This window comes from Polyodon spathula, chromosome 5, assembly GCF_017654505.1.
Source record: "Polyodon spathula isolate WHYD16114869_AA chromosome 5, ASM1765450v1, whole genome shotgun sequence".
NCBI lineage: Eukaryota > Metazoa > Chordata > Actinopteri > Acipenseriformes > Polyodontidae > Polyodon > Polyodon spathula.
In genome coordinates, this window is record NC_054538.1 from 37,907,860 (window position 1) to 37,920,941 (window position 13,082).

General features: G+C 34.9%; 1 protein-coding gene across 3 annotated transcripts in view; it reads right to left on the reverse strand.

Annotated features, from left to right (window-relative positions):
- LOC121315930 (1-phosphatidylinositol 4,5-bisphosphate phosphodiesterase beta-1-like) overlaps window positions 1–13,082 on the reverse strand; it is a 295,784-nt gene that overhangs the window by 38,591 nt on the left and 244,111 nt on the right. The window contains exons 28-33 of one of the 3 annotated variants that reach the window (XM_041250544.1): window positions 11,005–11,185; window positions 7,626–7,702; window positions 7,329–7,418; window positions 6,245–6,302; window positions 3,600–3,686; window positions 810–834 (exon numbers count right to left, since the gene is read on the reverse strand). In XM_041250544.1, coding sequence (XP_041106478.1) covers window positions 810–834; window positions 3,600–3,686; window positions 6,245–6,302; window positions 7,329–7,418; window positions 7,626–7,702; window positions 11,005–11,185 — 518 coding nt within the window. Of the gene's footprint in view, window positions 1–809; window positions 835–3,599; window positions 3,687–6,244; window positions 6,303–7,328; window positions 7,419–7,625; window positions 7,703–11,004; window positions 11,186–13,082 lie in introns of those variants that run through there. The other 2 variants (XM_041250543.1, XM_041250545.1) reach the window with 2 other exon arrangements.

Consider the following 13,082-nt stretch of genomic DNA (forward strand, 5'->3'; position numbering starts at 1 on the left):
AATCGAACTGTTGTTATTGTCATAATCACTATAAATCACATTCTTCCATAACTTTAAAACACTCAGTGGTAGATGTAGTAAAATGTAGTAAAACATTTTTTTTTCTACAAACATTTTTAATTGAACATGCCTGTTAAATAATTTGTTTTAAGTTTAATGAGAATCATAGAACTTATGCAAATGATGTTCATATGTTCAAAAATCCTGACTTTGAAATATATTCAAAACATTGTATATAAATGAATTAATAAAATATAACACACACACACACACACACACTATACATATTTTTTTTTAAAAAAATATGATAATGCTTAGCAGAATGTGAGAGAATACAGTACAGACAAATTATGGAAACAAATTATTTACAGAATGACTGGGAGTTGCTATAAACTGTGTCAGTACCTCAGACAATAAGGGTTCATTTTTACGTGGTAGGACACTTGTATGGTATCAAAGGTAAAAGATAACGGGACAGTGAGAATGAACAGAAATCTTTGCTACTGCAATTATAATAAATTGGGGACAACATGGCAGCAGCATTCAGAAAATTAGATCAGTCACCCCAGATCACTGTGGATTGCTGGTGCAAGGTACATTCTCAATTGCCTTGGGATACAATTATAACCCTCTCCACCAGCAACAACAACAATCAGTAAAATATCATGTGACTTTCTTTGAACAGCAAGACTGACAATGCACAGAAAAATAAAAGCATTAGTCTTTTCTGACATTAGAGGCACATCCATTTCTATGAATGTTACTGCTCTAAACGTTAAAAAAAAACTGTCAATTAAGTCATAGCTTACCTTCTCCATCAGATGAACTCCCATCCTATAATAATAATCATAGCAACAGTTTTCTTAATCCACTGATTTTCAAAGTGCATTACATTGCAGAATTTATTTTGAAGACAGTTGCCAGAGACCGCTACATATCTTTTAAGATTCCACATTCCATGCAATACCTAACTGAGATTTTATATATATATATATATATATATATATATATATATATATATATATATATATATATATATATATATATACCTAGAATATATATATAATATATAAACACGCACATCGCAGACAAAAAACACACGCACAGTCGCAGACAAAAGTATTGGCACCCTATGCTTACTATACCATAATTCAAGGTAACAGATTAAAGACAAGCATTTAGCAAACTTTAACCACTTTTTTTTTTTTTTTTTTTTAATAAAACAAAAAGTAAAATACACAATTTCTAGTAATTTAACAAATAATCTTTATAAAAAAAAAAACAACACACATATATCATTTAAAGTATTTTGTTAATGACTTTAGTATTTTGTGAGTCCTCCTTTCACTTTTATTGCGGGTTTAAGACATGTATGATAATCCTTAACCAGTATATTACATCCTGTTGGTGAAATCTGGGCCCATTTTGTCTTGCATGTTTCATTCAGCTCAGACAAATTGGATACGCAATGCTTGGCTACAGCTTTATTCAGATCAGTTCAAATAACTTCTATTGGATTGAAATCTGGGTCTTGCAAAGGCCATTCCAGAACTTTTACCTTCATTTTGTTAAAGAATTCCAGAGCTGACTTAGCCGTATGCTTTGGGTCATTTTCATGTTGGAAGATAAACTGTCTACCAAACAGCCTATGTTATCATTGTATGTTGTAGAATGTTTTGATACCTGCCTACATTTATTCGATCTTCACTGAATGCTTCCAGTCCCTGAACTGCTAAAACACCCCCATATCATGATCGAACCACCTCCATGTTTAACTATAGGCACAAGGATTTCTTCATTGAAGGCTTTCCCTTTTTGTCTCCAAACATACTGTGGTGTATTTATGGGGAAAATGCATATTTTAGTCTTATTGGACCGTGACTCGCTGAAGAATGCTTCAGATTCCTGTTCATATTTCTTGTCAAATCTTACATGGTTTGTTTTATGAATTTTCTTTAAAAATGGTTCAGTTGCCTTTGTAGAGTTCTTTCGTGAACTATTATGCCTGATTCTTCTAAATCCTTGGCTGTTAATCTTGGATATTTTTTAGCCGCTCGGACGATTCTCTTTCCTGTTACATCCATAAGTGCTTTTCTCAAAATCCAATCCAACTCCTTTGTCAAGACCATCATCTGGCTGTCTTGCCAAAATGTTGTTCTTCAGCAATAAATAATTACCTTTGTTTCTTGCTATTGACTTTATAATATATATTTACTGTTTAATGGTTTTCAGTCAATGAATATGTATTTTTTTAATGGTCTTTGTCATTTAGTGGGTAATGTTCACTGAATGCTTGTATTATCTTCTATGAAGTCAATGTCAATATGGAAATATCTTCGACTGACGTATATATATTATATATATATATATATATATATATATATATATATATATATATATATATATATATATATATATATATCAGACTCACTCATTGAAGAGGCCCATCTATTATTTTTTAGAATACATGGATAACCTTGTGATGCTAATATTAAAGATGACAAGGTTCAGCACTACAGTTGGTTTTTTTAGAACATAGTGTTTCAGTGTTGTACAGGCGTTCTATGTCGTTGTCTGTTTCTCCAGTTTCTCCATTTTTTCTGAGATACGAATGTACCAGCTTTACATCTTTTTTTTTTTTTTTTTTTACATATTTTCATTTTGTTGATCATTCATGAATATTTCTGTACTGTGGGTGTTGTTGAGTGATTGAAAATGAGACATTTTGTATTTGAATTGAAAGTGATGGTCTCGAGAAGTCGAATGGGTCAAAGTTCAAGTATATTTTCCTCTAGAGGAATTCTCACTTTTTGACATCACTACTGTGGTATCATGCCTTCTTTTTTTTTTACAATGGCTCAGGATGCACATAAAGCCTTCATCCATATATCACACACAACGAAAAAACATTGCACTTTATTTTTTTGGAGCAAACAGTTCTCAGTGCCATTAGGCTTCACTAGGATTTTGGTACTGTATGACTAAACAAACTTCACCCTTCACAGGGTGTAAATTATTTATACTTATAAGGTTATAAAAACGGATGATTATGATGAGGTCATTATAGAGAAAGTTATAAACTACAGTAACAACCTTTACAAGTAAGTTTTCATTTTAGCCCGACACTAATGAGGCCTGTTATAACTTAATGCTATGTTTCTGTAGTTATTAGTATGGGCAACAGAGCCCATCTTCCTCCACCCATACCGTGGAAGACTGCAACTCAGTACAATCTGATTAATTTAGATGAGGATGTAAAGAGAAACATGCATGTTTTAAAATTCAGATTGGTACGACATATTGGTTTCATAATAAAACTGGATTACCCTAACCAGTATGCCTGCAACTTTATGCCATGAACCATTAACCTGGTCAACTCTTACATAGATATTGTATAGTTTACCAAATGTTGGGTTATTTTTCACTTGCTTCCAATATGCTTCTTATGAGTGACTTGAAATAGTAAAAAGCATTTACATCAATATGTATTGGTAAAGTAAACATTTAATTTACATGTTCAACGATAATATGGGGGGGGGGGGGGGGTAAATGCTACACAGACAATCCACATGTTAAAGTAAAACAGGAAAAGCAATTACCTTAGATTTTTCATCCAGGATTTGCTGACGAACATCCTTGTGTTTTTCAAGGAGTTTTTCTTGCCTTTTGCTCTGAGCTTCCTCTAACTAAAGACAAAAAAAAATGAATATTTTATTGAAATAAATAAAATAAATCTTGTTTTAATGTGTGCGCTCATAGGTAGTCTGGTCAATTAATTTCCTCACCTTCAAGTATAAGTGTACCTCTTTAAATAAGAAATCCAAATCTGATGATTATCTTAAACTTACGACTGAAGATTTTAATAATCATAGCAAATTCTGGAAAGCAATTATATTTTTGCAGCAAAAAAAATCATCTGAGGTCTTCCTCAGCAAACAGTACTATTATTTCTGATAAAATTAGTATGTTGAATGCTTTTAATGAGCAGGTCATATTTTTGACGAACAAAACAATGTCTAATTCTGAGGGTTTATGCAATTCAGAAAGCAATAGTCAATCCTCTCCATGCTCTCCCAGTTTTCAATTTTGTTCTTTTCAAGTAACTGATATCTTAAAAACTCTACAAGCTATTGATTGTAGGAAGCTGCTAGGTCCTGATGGCCTAGACCTGTTTTTATTAAAAACAGCTGCTGTAGTTACTGCAGAACCTATTACTTATATTTTTAATCTTTCAGTTTAATCCAATGAACTACCTAATGTCTGGACATTGGCTTATGTTACTCCTCTATTAAAGGCTGGAAATCCATCTGATTTGAATAATTACAGACCAATTTCCAATTTGTCAAGTTTGAAAAAAAAAACTGTAATCCTTGGTCAATAATCAATTGAAATGTTATTTGGATGCAAATAGAAATTTAAACAATATGCAATCTGGTTTTAGGTCAAGACACAGTACCGTGACTGCAGCATTGAAAGTTATTGACGATATCTAAATTGCTTTAGATAAGAAATCAACATGTATGTCTTTATTTATTAATCTCTCCAAGGCTTTTGATACGGTTGATCACGTAATACTCAACAAAAGATTACTAAGCCCTGGTATTGGATTGCAAGCGTCTGCATGGTATCAAAACTACCTTACCAAAACACCACAGATTTTTAAACAAGCAAATCTGATGTCTAATCCTGTTTTGCTAAATAACTGTGTTCCTCAAAGATCAATTCCTGGTCTGGTATTGTTTATTCTATATATTAATAACAACATTAAATATTCCACAAGCTTTAATTAATTTAAAGCTTCTTTTAAACTTTAGTAAGTCAAAAGCTAAGTTACTCTCTGCTACAAGGACAAATGTTGCTATTGATTCAACTTTAGTTACTTTAGATAACAAAGCCATTAAGTTAGTTGACAACTAAGTATCAGGGTATTTGGTTGGACAGTAATCTTGATTTCAAGGCCCATATTGACCACCTTGAAAAAAAAATTGAAATTCACGACAGGTTTTTCTGTACAGTCTCAAATCTTGTTTTTCTGTAGTTACAAAAAAAAGGCTAATTGCTTGTATATTGTATGGGGACAGTCTACAGGTTTGCATCACCCTTAACATTAAGCAAACTGGATCTTATCTATCATGAGCCTTGAGATTACTAATTCAAGTTACAGTACTCATCATTGTATGTTATATGGTTTCGTTGACTGGACCTCTTCGGAATTGCGAAGGTTGAAGCACTGGCATATTTTTTTTAATACAAGGCTTTTTTATGTAACCTACCTCCATATGTAAATGACTACTTTAAAGTCGCTTGTAGTAACTATTGTCTTAGATCGCACTCATTTTTGTGTTTTACGGTTCCCAAAGTGCATACTGAGGTTGCTAAAATATTATTTGCTTATTTTGTTCCATGGTCTTGGAATGAATTACAGTCTAAACTTAAGTTGCAGTCCCAGATAACTTTAGTACAATTCAAGAGTAAGCTGAATGATTATCAAATCGAGGGTTGTGCTTTTTCTTAAGTAGTTGATTGCACCTGTCACTAATTTACTGTCACTAAGTGATGGTTTACTTTATTGAGTATGACTTGTCTGTGTTTCAAAAGTATTTTATTTTTGTATAGTAATATGTTTTATTGTACCGCTGCTACCTTTCTTGGCTAGGTCTCACTTGAAAATGAGGTTTTAATCACAATGTGATTTCCTAGTAAAATAAAGGTTTTATAAAATTTTAAAAAGTGTATTGAAAATATGTGTGTAAACACAGTATTTGTTGTAGATGGTGTCCCTGGATATGGCAATTATACACTTCCCACTTGTGCATGTTTTCTAAAACTGGAATTTCACTTCATTTCTGCCATCTGTTCTAGAAGAAAACCTACTAACAAAACACTGACTAAATTATTTAGAGTAGTTTTTTTTACATGTTGATGAGTGTATTCAAGAAATATTCATAGACTGCTAAAGAAATATAAATTGTGTAAAAAAAATAAATAAAATCCCTTTTTAATCTAAACAGCCTTTAAAAACATTAGCGACATGAATTCAATTTGATAATCAGTGATCTGCATTGCTGCGCATTGCTGAAGATTTAATGTAGAAGTGCAAATAAATACATATTACACCTCACATATTGTATAAAACAATGATAATGCTTTAACATAATAATTATAACATTACAATGATAATACACAGCTACACCCTGCAAAATAAAATAGAAATAAATAAAACACGTGCAAATGGATTACCTACCCGTTTAATATATTGGACCACTTCATTTACATAGGATCTGTTGATTTCCAGCTTTTCTCTGAGGCAAAAAAACAATGAACATTTAATTAAAAGATCAGAAATATTTAAATTTACACTGTACACACCTGAACCAAATGACAACGAGGTTCACGTAACATACTAACTGTGTATTATGCAGACATGTGCTGCATTTACATGTACAATGTGCTACATTTACATTTTCATCAAAATATAAAACATGGGATGTAGCTGTCAATGGAGTCAATTCAATTGAATTATACAGCAGCATCTATTGAATATATTGACACCAGAAAGTTAATGAACATTTGTGTACTAAGGTTATGAAAATAAACATCTCTTATAGTGTATGCGCATTTAGTGAAATGTTGTCTTTTAGTCAATAAAACAGAGCCCCTACTGATTACATTTCATGAGGCAGGAGAATGACCTGTGCAAAGGGACTACTAGAATAAAGATTAAGTGCTTGTGACTTTAGCAACAGAATAGGGGTTTCCCCTTGACTACTTTGAGAACCGATTGACCATCAAGCCGGGAAGCGAGGAACTTCCCCCAAGGGGAAAACTAAGGAAGGATAGATGATGAACTAAGGTTTCCCTGGCTTACTGAGACCTCTAATTGAGAGAGGTCAGACTCGGCTGATGCTTCGAGGCCGCATGGAGAGCCTTGTGATGTATGCAGATAGAACAAAAGTGCTGGAAAAGAGAATAAATAAATAAATAAATAAATACATAAAGCTGTAAGAGCCACCTTCGATAAGCTGAGTCATTGACCAGATCGAAAGTTGGTAACAAGCTTTGCTGTCCGAAGGAGGAGACTGGCACGGGTGCAAATGAAAAGATTTAAGCAGGAGAACGGAAAACGAAATGTAGTTAGAAAAGTTTTGACCAGCGGGAACCTTCCTCTCTGAGGGCTAGACGACATTCTGGATCCGCTCTGGTTCGGTGTTGACTCAAAATGATTGGATGACAAATGATTCAGATTTAAAGTTCTAACAGGACTTTAATGGTATAAACTATTTTTTTTTAAAAAAGTACATGTTCTTTTTGATTAAGTTAAAACTCACTCTTCTGTTAGATTCTTATCTTTAGATTTGGCTTCATTGATCTTCTCTTGCCTCTTCTTGTCCATTTTCTTCTTTAAGTCTTTCTTTTCTCTGTGTAAGAAAACAAGTTTGTAGAAAGAACTTTTTTTTTTAAAATAATATACATTACGTACCGGCATCTACGTTCACAATTTGTTCAAAAGTTATGTACTCAGATAAAAAAAATGTCAGCAGATTGTTTTTTTTTCATACATACAGTAATTGCTAAACATTTTTTTTTCATATGGGGAGGAATGAATCTTTAAAACCAGGTCTTACTTTTCACAAAGTTCTTTTATTTTCTTTAACTGGTTGTTTTGACATTCCTCTGCCACTGTGGTCAGTTTCTCAACAAGCTGTGAAAAGAATAAAAATACAAATATTAAAATAAATGTGGAAACTGGAGGAGCTTTACAAAGGAAAACTACATTCCTTGGCAATTCAATACTGTGGCGACATGGGGTCTCTCTTGCTTTATATTTAAACAGAATACATAGACAGACTGAGGGATTGCTGGTGAAAATGGAATATCCACTTTTTATTCTCTCTAGTACACTCAATCTCTATGGGCTAAGACCACGTAAAAAACAAAAACCCTACTCTCTGGCTAACCAATCTTCCCCTCCATGCCCCTGTTACTTCGGCTTTGGTCACTCCTACCCCGTCACGCTCACACCCTTTACCGGCTCGCTCACTCACTGACTCATGCAGGCCTCGTCCTTGTAGCTTTTATTTACAGGTTGTCACTCACTATCGCTTTGTCTAATAACTCACTCACAACTGACATCGCTCCCATTCTTATACCAGCCAGCGGGCACCCCACCCCACAACCTGCTCTCCTCCAAGCACTGCAGCATGTCACTCTCCCTAACTGCCACCACTCCACACACGCACCTCTTTCCTGCTTACCTAGCCTAACCTATCCCTCATCGACATGGTTCCTGCCGAAACAATACATGCAAAGGATCAGCATTTTAATATTACCACAAAAACAATTTCCATAAAATGTGGAATCTGCATTTAGAATGCTAAACACATGTTTATTTTTAAATTATTATTGATAAGAATTTTCATAACAGACTTTATCACTTTGTTTCACTGTAGACAGTTAAAGCACTACCCCGGAGCTGTCGCAAAGGGTCAGCACTGTCCTGAGCACCCCTGCACACCACCGTATCCGTGTCTTCAACACCCCACCCCCACGACTGCACTCACCCAGGACTGGTGACCGTCTGTTTGTCTTTGTTCGGGACTGTGCCCTATTTCTGTTATCCCCGAGCATTACACATCGTTGTGTATTGCCGGGGATTGATTTATTTGTCAGTCACCAGACCTGGAAAAGCAATAAAGCACTTTTCACTGGATTATCGTTGTCTGCCTGTCACTCCTGCACCGCATCACCGCTACACTCGTTCCCCTTCACCAGTCACTTTGCCACAGGCCTGTAAAGGAGAAGTGCAAACTAAAAGTGTTTTCGTGTTTTTTCTGTCTGTCTATTAATAACTGTATTTGTCATTGTTAGACAGCTAAAAGCCAGCACCAACCCCTGACCACACTGCACTACTATTTCACCATTATAAGTATAAATCACCACTTGCACTAGACGCACTCACTTTGGGAACTGTGATCGTGCATGTGTTTAAAGTGTGTGTTATTATTATAAGTATTATTTCGGGACTGAACCTGTGGGTTTTTACTGTGCAATAATATTGTTGAGTATTGCCAGTTATTATTATTTATTGTTGCAAACAAAGTAACACAGCCAAAATAAAGAGGTGTTGGACGGTGAACGGTGTTGTGTCAATCATTGCTGTGCACTGCATCACCTCTACACCTGCGCACTACAAACCACTTTGACATGTACCCTTATTCACGTTTTTTGTAACTGCTCTTATTTAAAATCGTTCTTATCCATTTATTGTACTTACTAGTTGCTGTTAATGGAACTTACTCTTATAAGCAAATAGTTTTACTATAAGTTTAACTGCTGTTTGTCAAAATCGCTCTCAAACGTAATTTTTTAATCTACTGTACTTATATTCACTTAATTGATTTTGCTCTTACTACTGACTATTGTATTTTATAACTGCTCTTATCTTTGTCGCCTATCTGGACGATGTAGTAATACTTACCGTAGACTGGGATAGCACTTACTAAAGGTCCAAGCACTTTTGAATACCATCAGAGCTGCAGTGCTAACTGCAAACCCTGCTAAGTGTACTTGGAAAAAGCAAAATACTTGGGGTACAGTATAGGTTGGGGTCTAGTCAAACCCCAGGTGACTAAGCTGGATGCTATCCAGAAATAGCTCCAGCCTGTCAATAAAAAAAAAAAAAAAAAAACAAGTAAGAGCTTTCCTGGGTCTAACAGGGTACCATAGGAGGTTCATCCCAGACCTTTCGTCCACTGCGGCACTGACAAAGTTGACCAAGGCCCGAGGCCCAGTGATGATAAAATGGACAGAAGAAACAGAGGGGGGGGGGGGGGGGGGGGGGGTTTCAAGAGCTCAGAGAAAAAATGCAAAAAAAAGAGATTAGGGGCGAAGAACACCCTGTACTATTCCTTAGTCAGAAACTCAACCCCCAAGAAAAAAAAAAAAAATGCCACAGTTGAAAAATAATTCTTAGCCATCAAGTGGGCGGTAGAGTCCCTGAAAAATTATTTATTGGGAAGACGTTTTAAACTGATCATGCATGGACCATACTCCCCTCACCTGGATGTAGTTTAACAAAGAGAAAAATGCTCGGTTTAGCAGATTAAGTCTACAACTTTTTAACTTTACCATTGAACACAGAGCAGGAGCAAAGCAAGGCAATGCAGATGGTCTGTCCAGAGTTTACTGTTTCTTCCTACAGGTCGCTCACCCCGTAGGGTTGGAGCTGAGGGGGAGGATGTGTGGTAAAATATAGAGAAAGGTTGTACATTGGCCCAAGAATACAGCGCATGTATATCCAGGGTAACAGATTATAAGAGAAGTCAGGATTACATTTTCACAGGCACTGCACTGGGTATTAGAGTAGTAGGGACAATCATCTGGGGGTCATAATGATGGACACTTACCTTGCATTTAATGAGCCTGAATACTGTGTACAGGTTGTCTGTGTTAAGGTCCTGAAAAGATAGACCCGAACTGACAATCTGTGGGACGTTCCGTGGGTTTATATTTGAGAAGTATAGGTTTTACGACTGGTAAACTGATTAGCCATCCGGTATAGTTAAAGGAAACAAAAGGTTTAGTTTAGCGCTCCTGCAGGGAGTAAGGGTTTTGTTTGTTACTTCTGTTTTGTGTGCAATTCCATAATTATATAGGCACTGCCCTGTTTTATTTCATTTCTATGGACTTTTTATTTACGCCAAAGAAAACCATGTGGAAAAGATCCTGTAAGTGGCAACCCAACCCTGGTTTGTCACAATATGTACAACACAGTAAGTAGGTTGGAGTGAACCGTGTTCAATATTAATCTTAATAAGTACTAAAAGCATTGTGATGCTGAAGTGTGGTTTCTATGACTGCTTTCACCATGTATTTCATTGGTTTGAATTATAGATCGGTTTGCACTGCCTGTTGTAATGGAGTGAAAATGTACACTGAAATAAATGTATTTTCCCGTTAATTAAAAAAAAAAAAAAGCCTACCATCATTTGTAAGACGATTTACCTGTTTAACGTGTTCTCTTTTCTGGTATTTCTCACTATAATACTGTTCTTGTCTGAGGTTCAGCAGCTGCTGCTGTTGCTGTTCTTTGAGCTCTGATAATTTCTGGGCAATCTCTAGATCCAGTGCAGACAGTTCTTGTTCAATAGATGTAGAATTGTGTTCTGGACTGGATGACACACACCTGCAAAACAGATGTGACATTAAATCGAGACATATTACAACAGTAAAACAGGCAGTAAAATTGCCCTTAAAAGCAATCAAATTAAAAGAGCAAACTGATATTCCACAGACAAAACTGTACAGTATGTGATTTACACAGATAGGGCATGTCAATGTAAATAATGATTAACTTTTTTTTCCTCTTGCTTGCCTACATAACATCCTTCTCTAATGAGAAAACAACACAGGTCTTAAAAGCTGCAAGTGTCAAATTTACTAAAGAAAAATGGAAATGTCAGAAATGATCAAATTAGCCATGCAGCTTTTCTGTGACTCGGTGTAATATCTGTGTTCGTTCCTAGTGCGCCGAGCAAAATCCTGTGGAGATTGATGGTAATCTCTTAATTTATATTCCATGCCTTGTGTAAGCCACTGCAGTCCTTTCAAAACCTGTACATTTGCCATTGTGTGCAATACCGCCTTCATTTATTATTAACAGTAACACAGTGGATAGAAAAATCAGTGGTAAGCACTGCCTTTATCAAATTGAAATCCCATAAAATATTTCTCTATTGTTTGCATGATTCTACATTTATTATTTAAAATACAAGACAACCAAACCCAAATACTCATACTTTTATTAAGCTATTAACAGTGCCCATGTACTGTAAGGTATTACATGTATTTAAATTATAGGATCAAAGCATTGTTTTCACTAGATTGCTGTATGGTGCTGTATTGAACTACCCACTGAATGGCTTGTGTTATATTACAACAAATAGATATGTCAGTAATTGGCTGGCATATGATGTTAACCCTTAGCATTGAGCCTAAGGCCTTTATTGCACTTATATAACGCATTACACAAGTTTACTCTCAAATGACTTCTGGGGCAGCAACACCCACTGGTTTTGTACATTACAGGGTATATTTAATCTATATATTTATATATTTTAATGCATATATGTTATGTGGTACTTCCCTCTACCATAACATATTCACATACAATACTGTTACATCCGCAAATAAAAATAATACTATGTCTGTCTCCCTCTAGTGGTGTATAGCGGTCAGTGCTGAAGTACAAGTCTTTTTGGTCTTGCATTTAACATTACAAAATATGAAAATATTATGCTCCTTATTTATCATGTTTATTGCAACATAGATAGTTTACGATTAAAGAGACAACTTTCTAAATCAATAGTTCAAAGCAAAATGTAAACCTGTCTATAGTCAAGTATGTGCTAAATCAGGTGCGATTTGACAGTGGAGAGATTCCCTGGCTCTACTTTTTATTTTTATTTATTTTATCCCTGACTGCGCTTTTAATTTACATCTACAGGAAAATCTAATTTATACAGATGATATTCATGCACATACATTTATGCTTCATGCTTCTACAAGGACAATGCTACTAAAGAATTATCTTTAGTTACTTTAGATAACAAAGTTATTGAGACAATTGAAAACTATAAGCACCTGGGTAAATAGTAATTTTAAGGACCATATTGATAATCTTGCAAAAAAATTGAAATTCATGATAGGCTTCTTTTATAGATTCTGATCTTGTTTTCTGTATTTACAAAAAAAAAAAAGGCTAATTGCTTGTATATTGTAACCACAAAATGATTATGGGGACACAGTCTACAGGTTTGCATCGCCCTTACCATTAAGCAAATTGGATCCTATATATCATGCAGCCTTGAGACATATTATGAATTCAAGGTACAGTACTCATCATTGTATGCTATACAGTTTGGTTGGCTGGACCTGCTTGTTTTGCGAAGGTTGAAGCACTGGTATATTCTGTTATATAAGGCTATTGTTTGTAAATGACCTCCATATATGAATTAATAATTTATATTCACTTTTTATAATTAGATTGCATACATTTTTTAAAATTTTACAGTTCCTAAAGT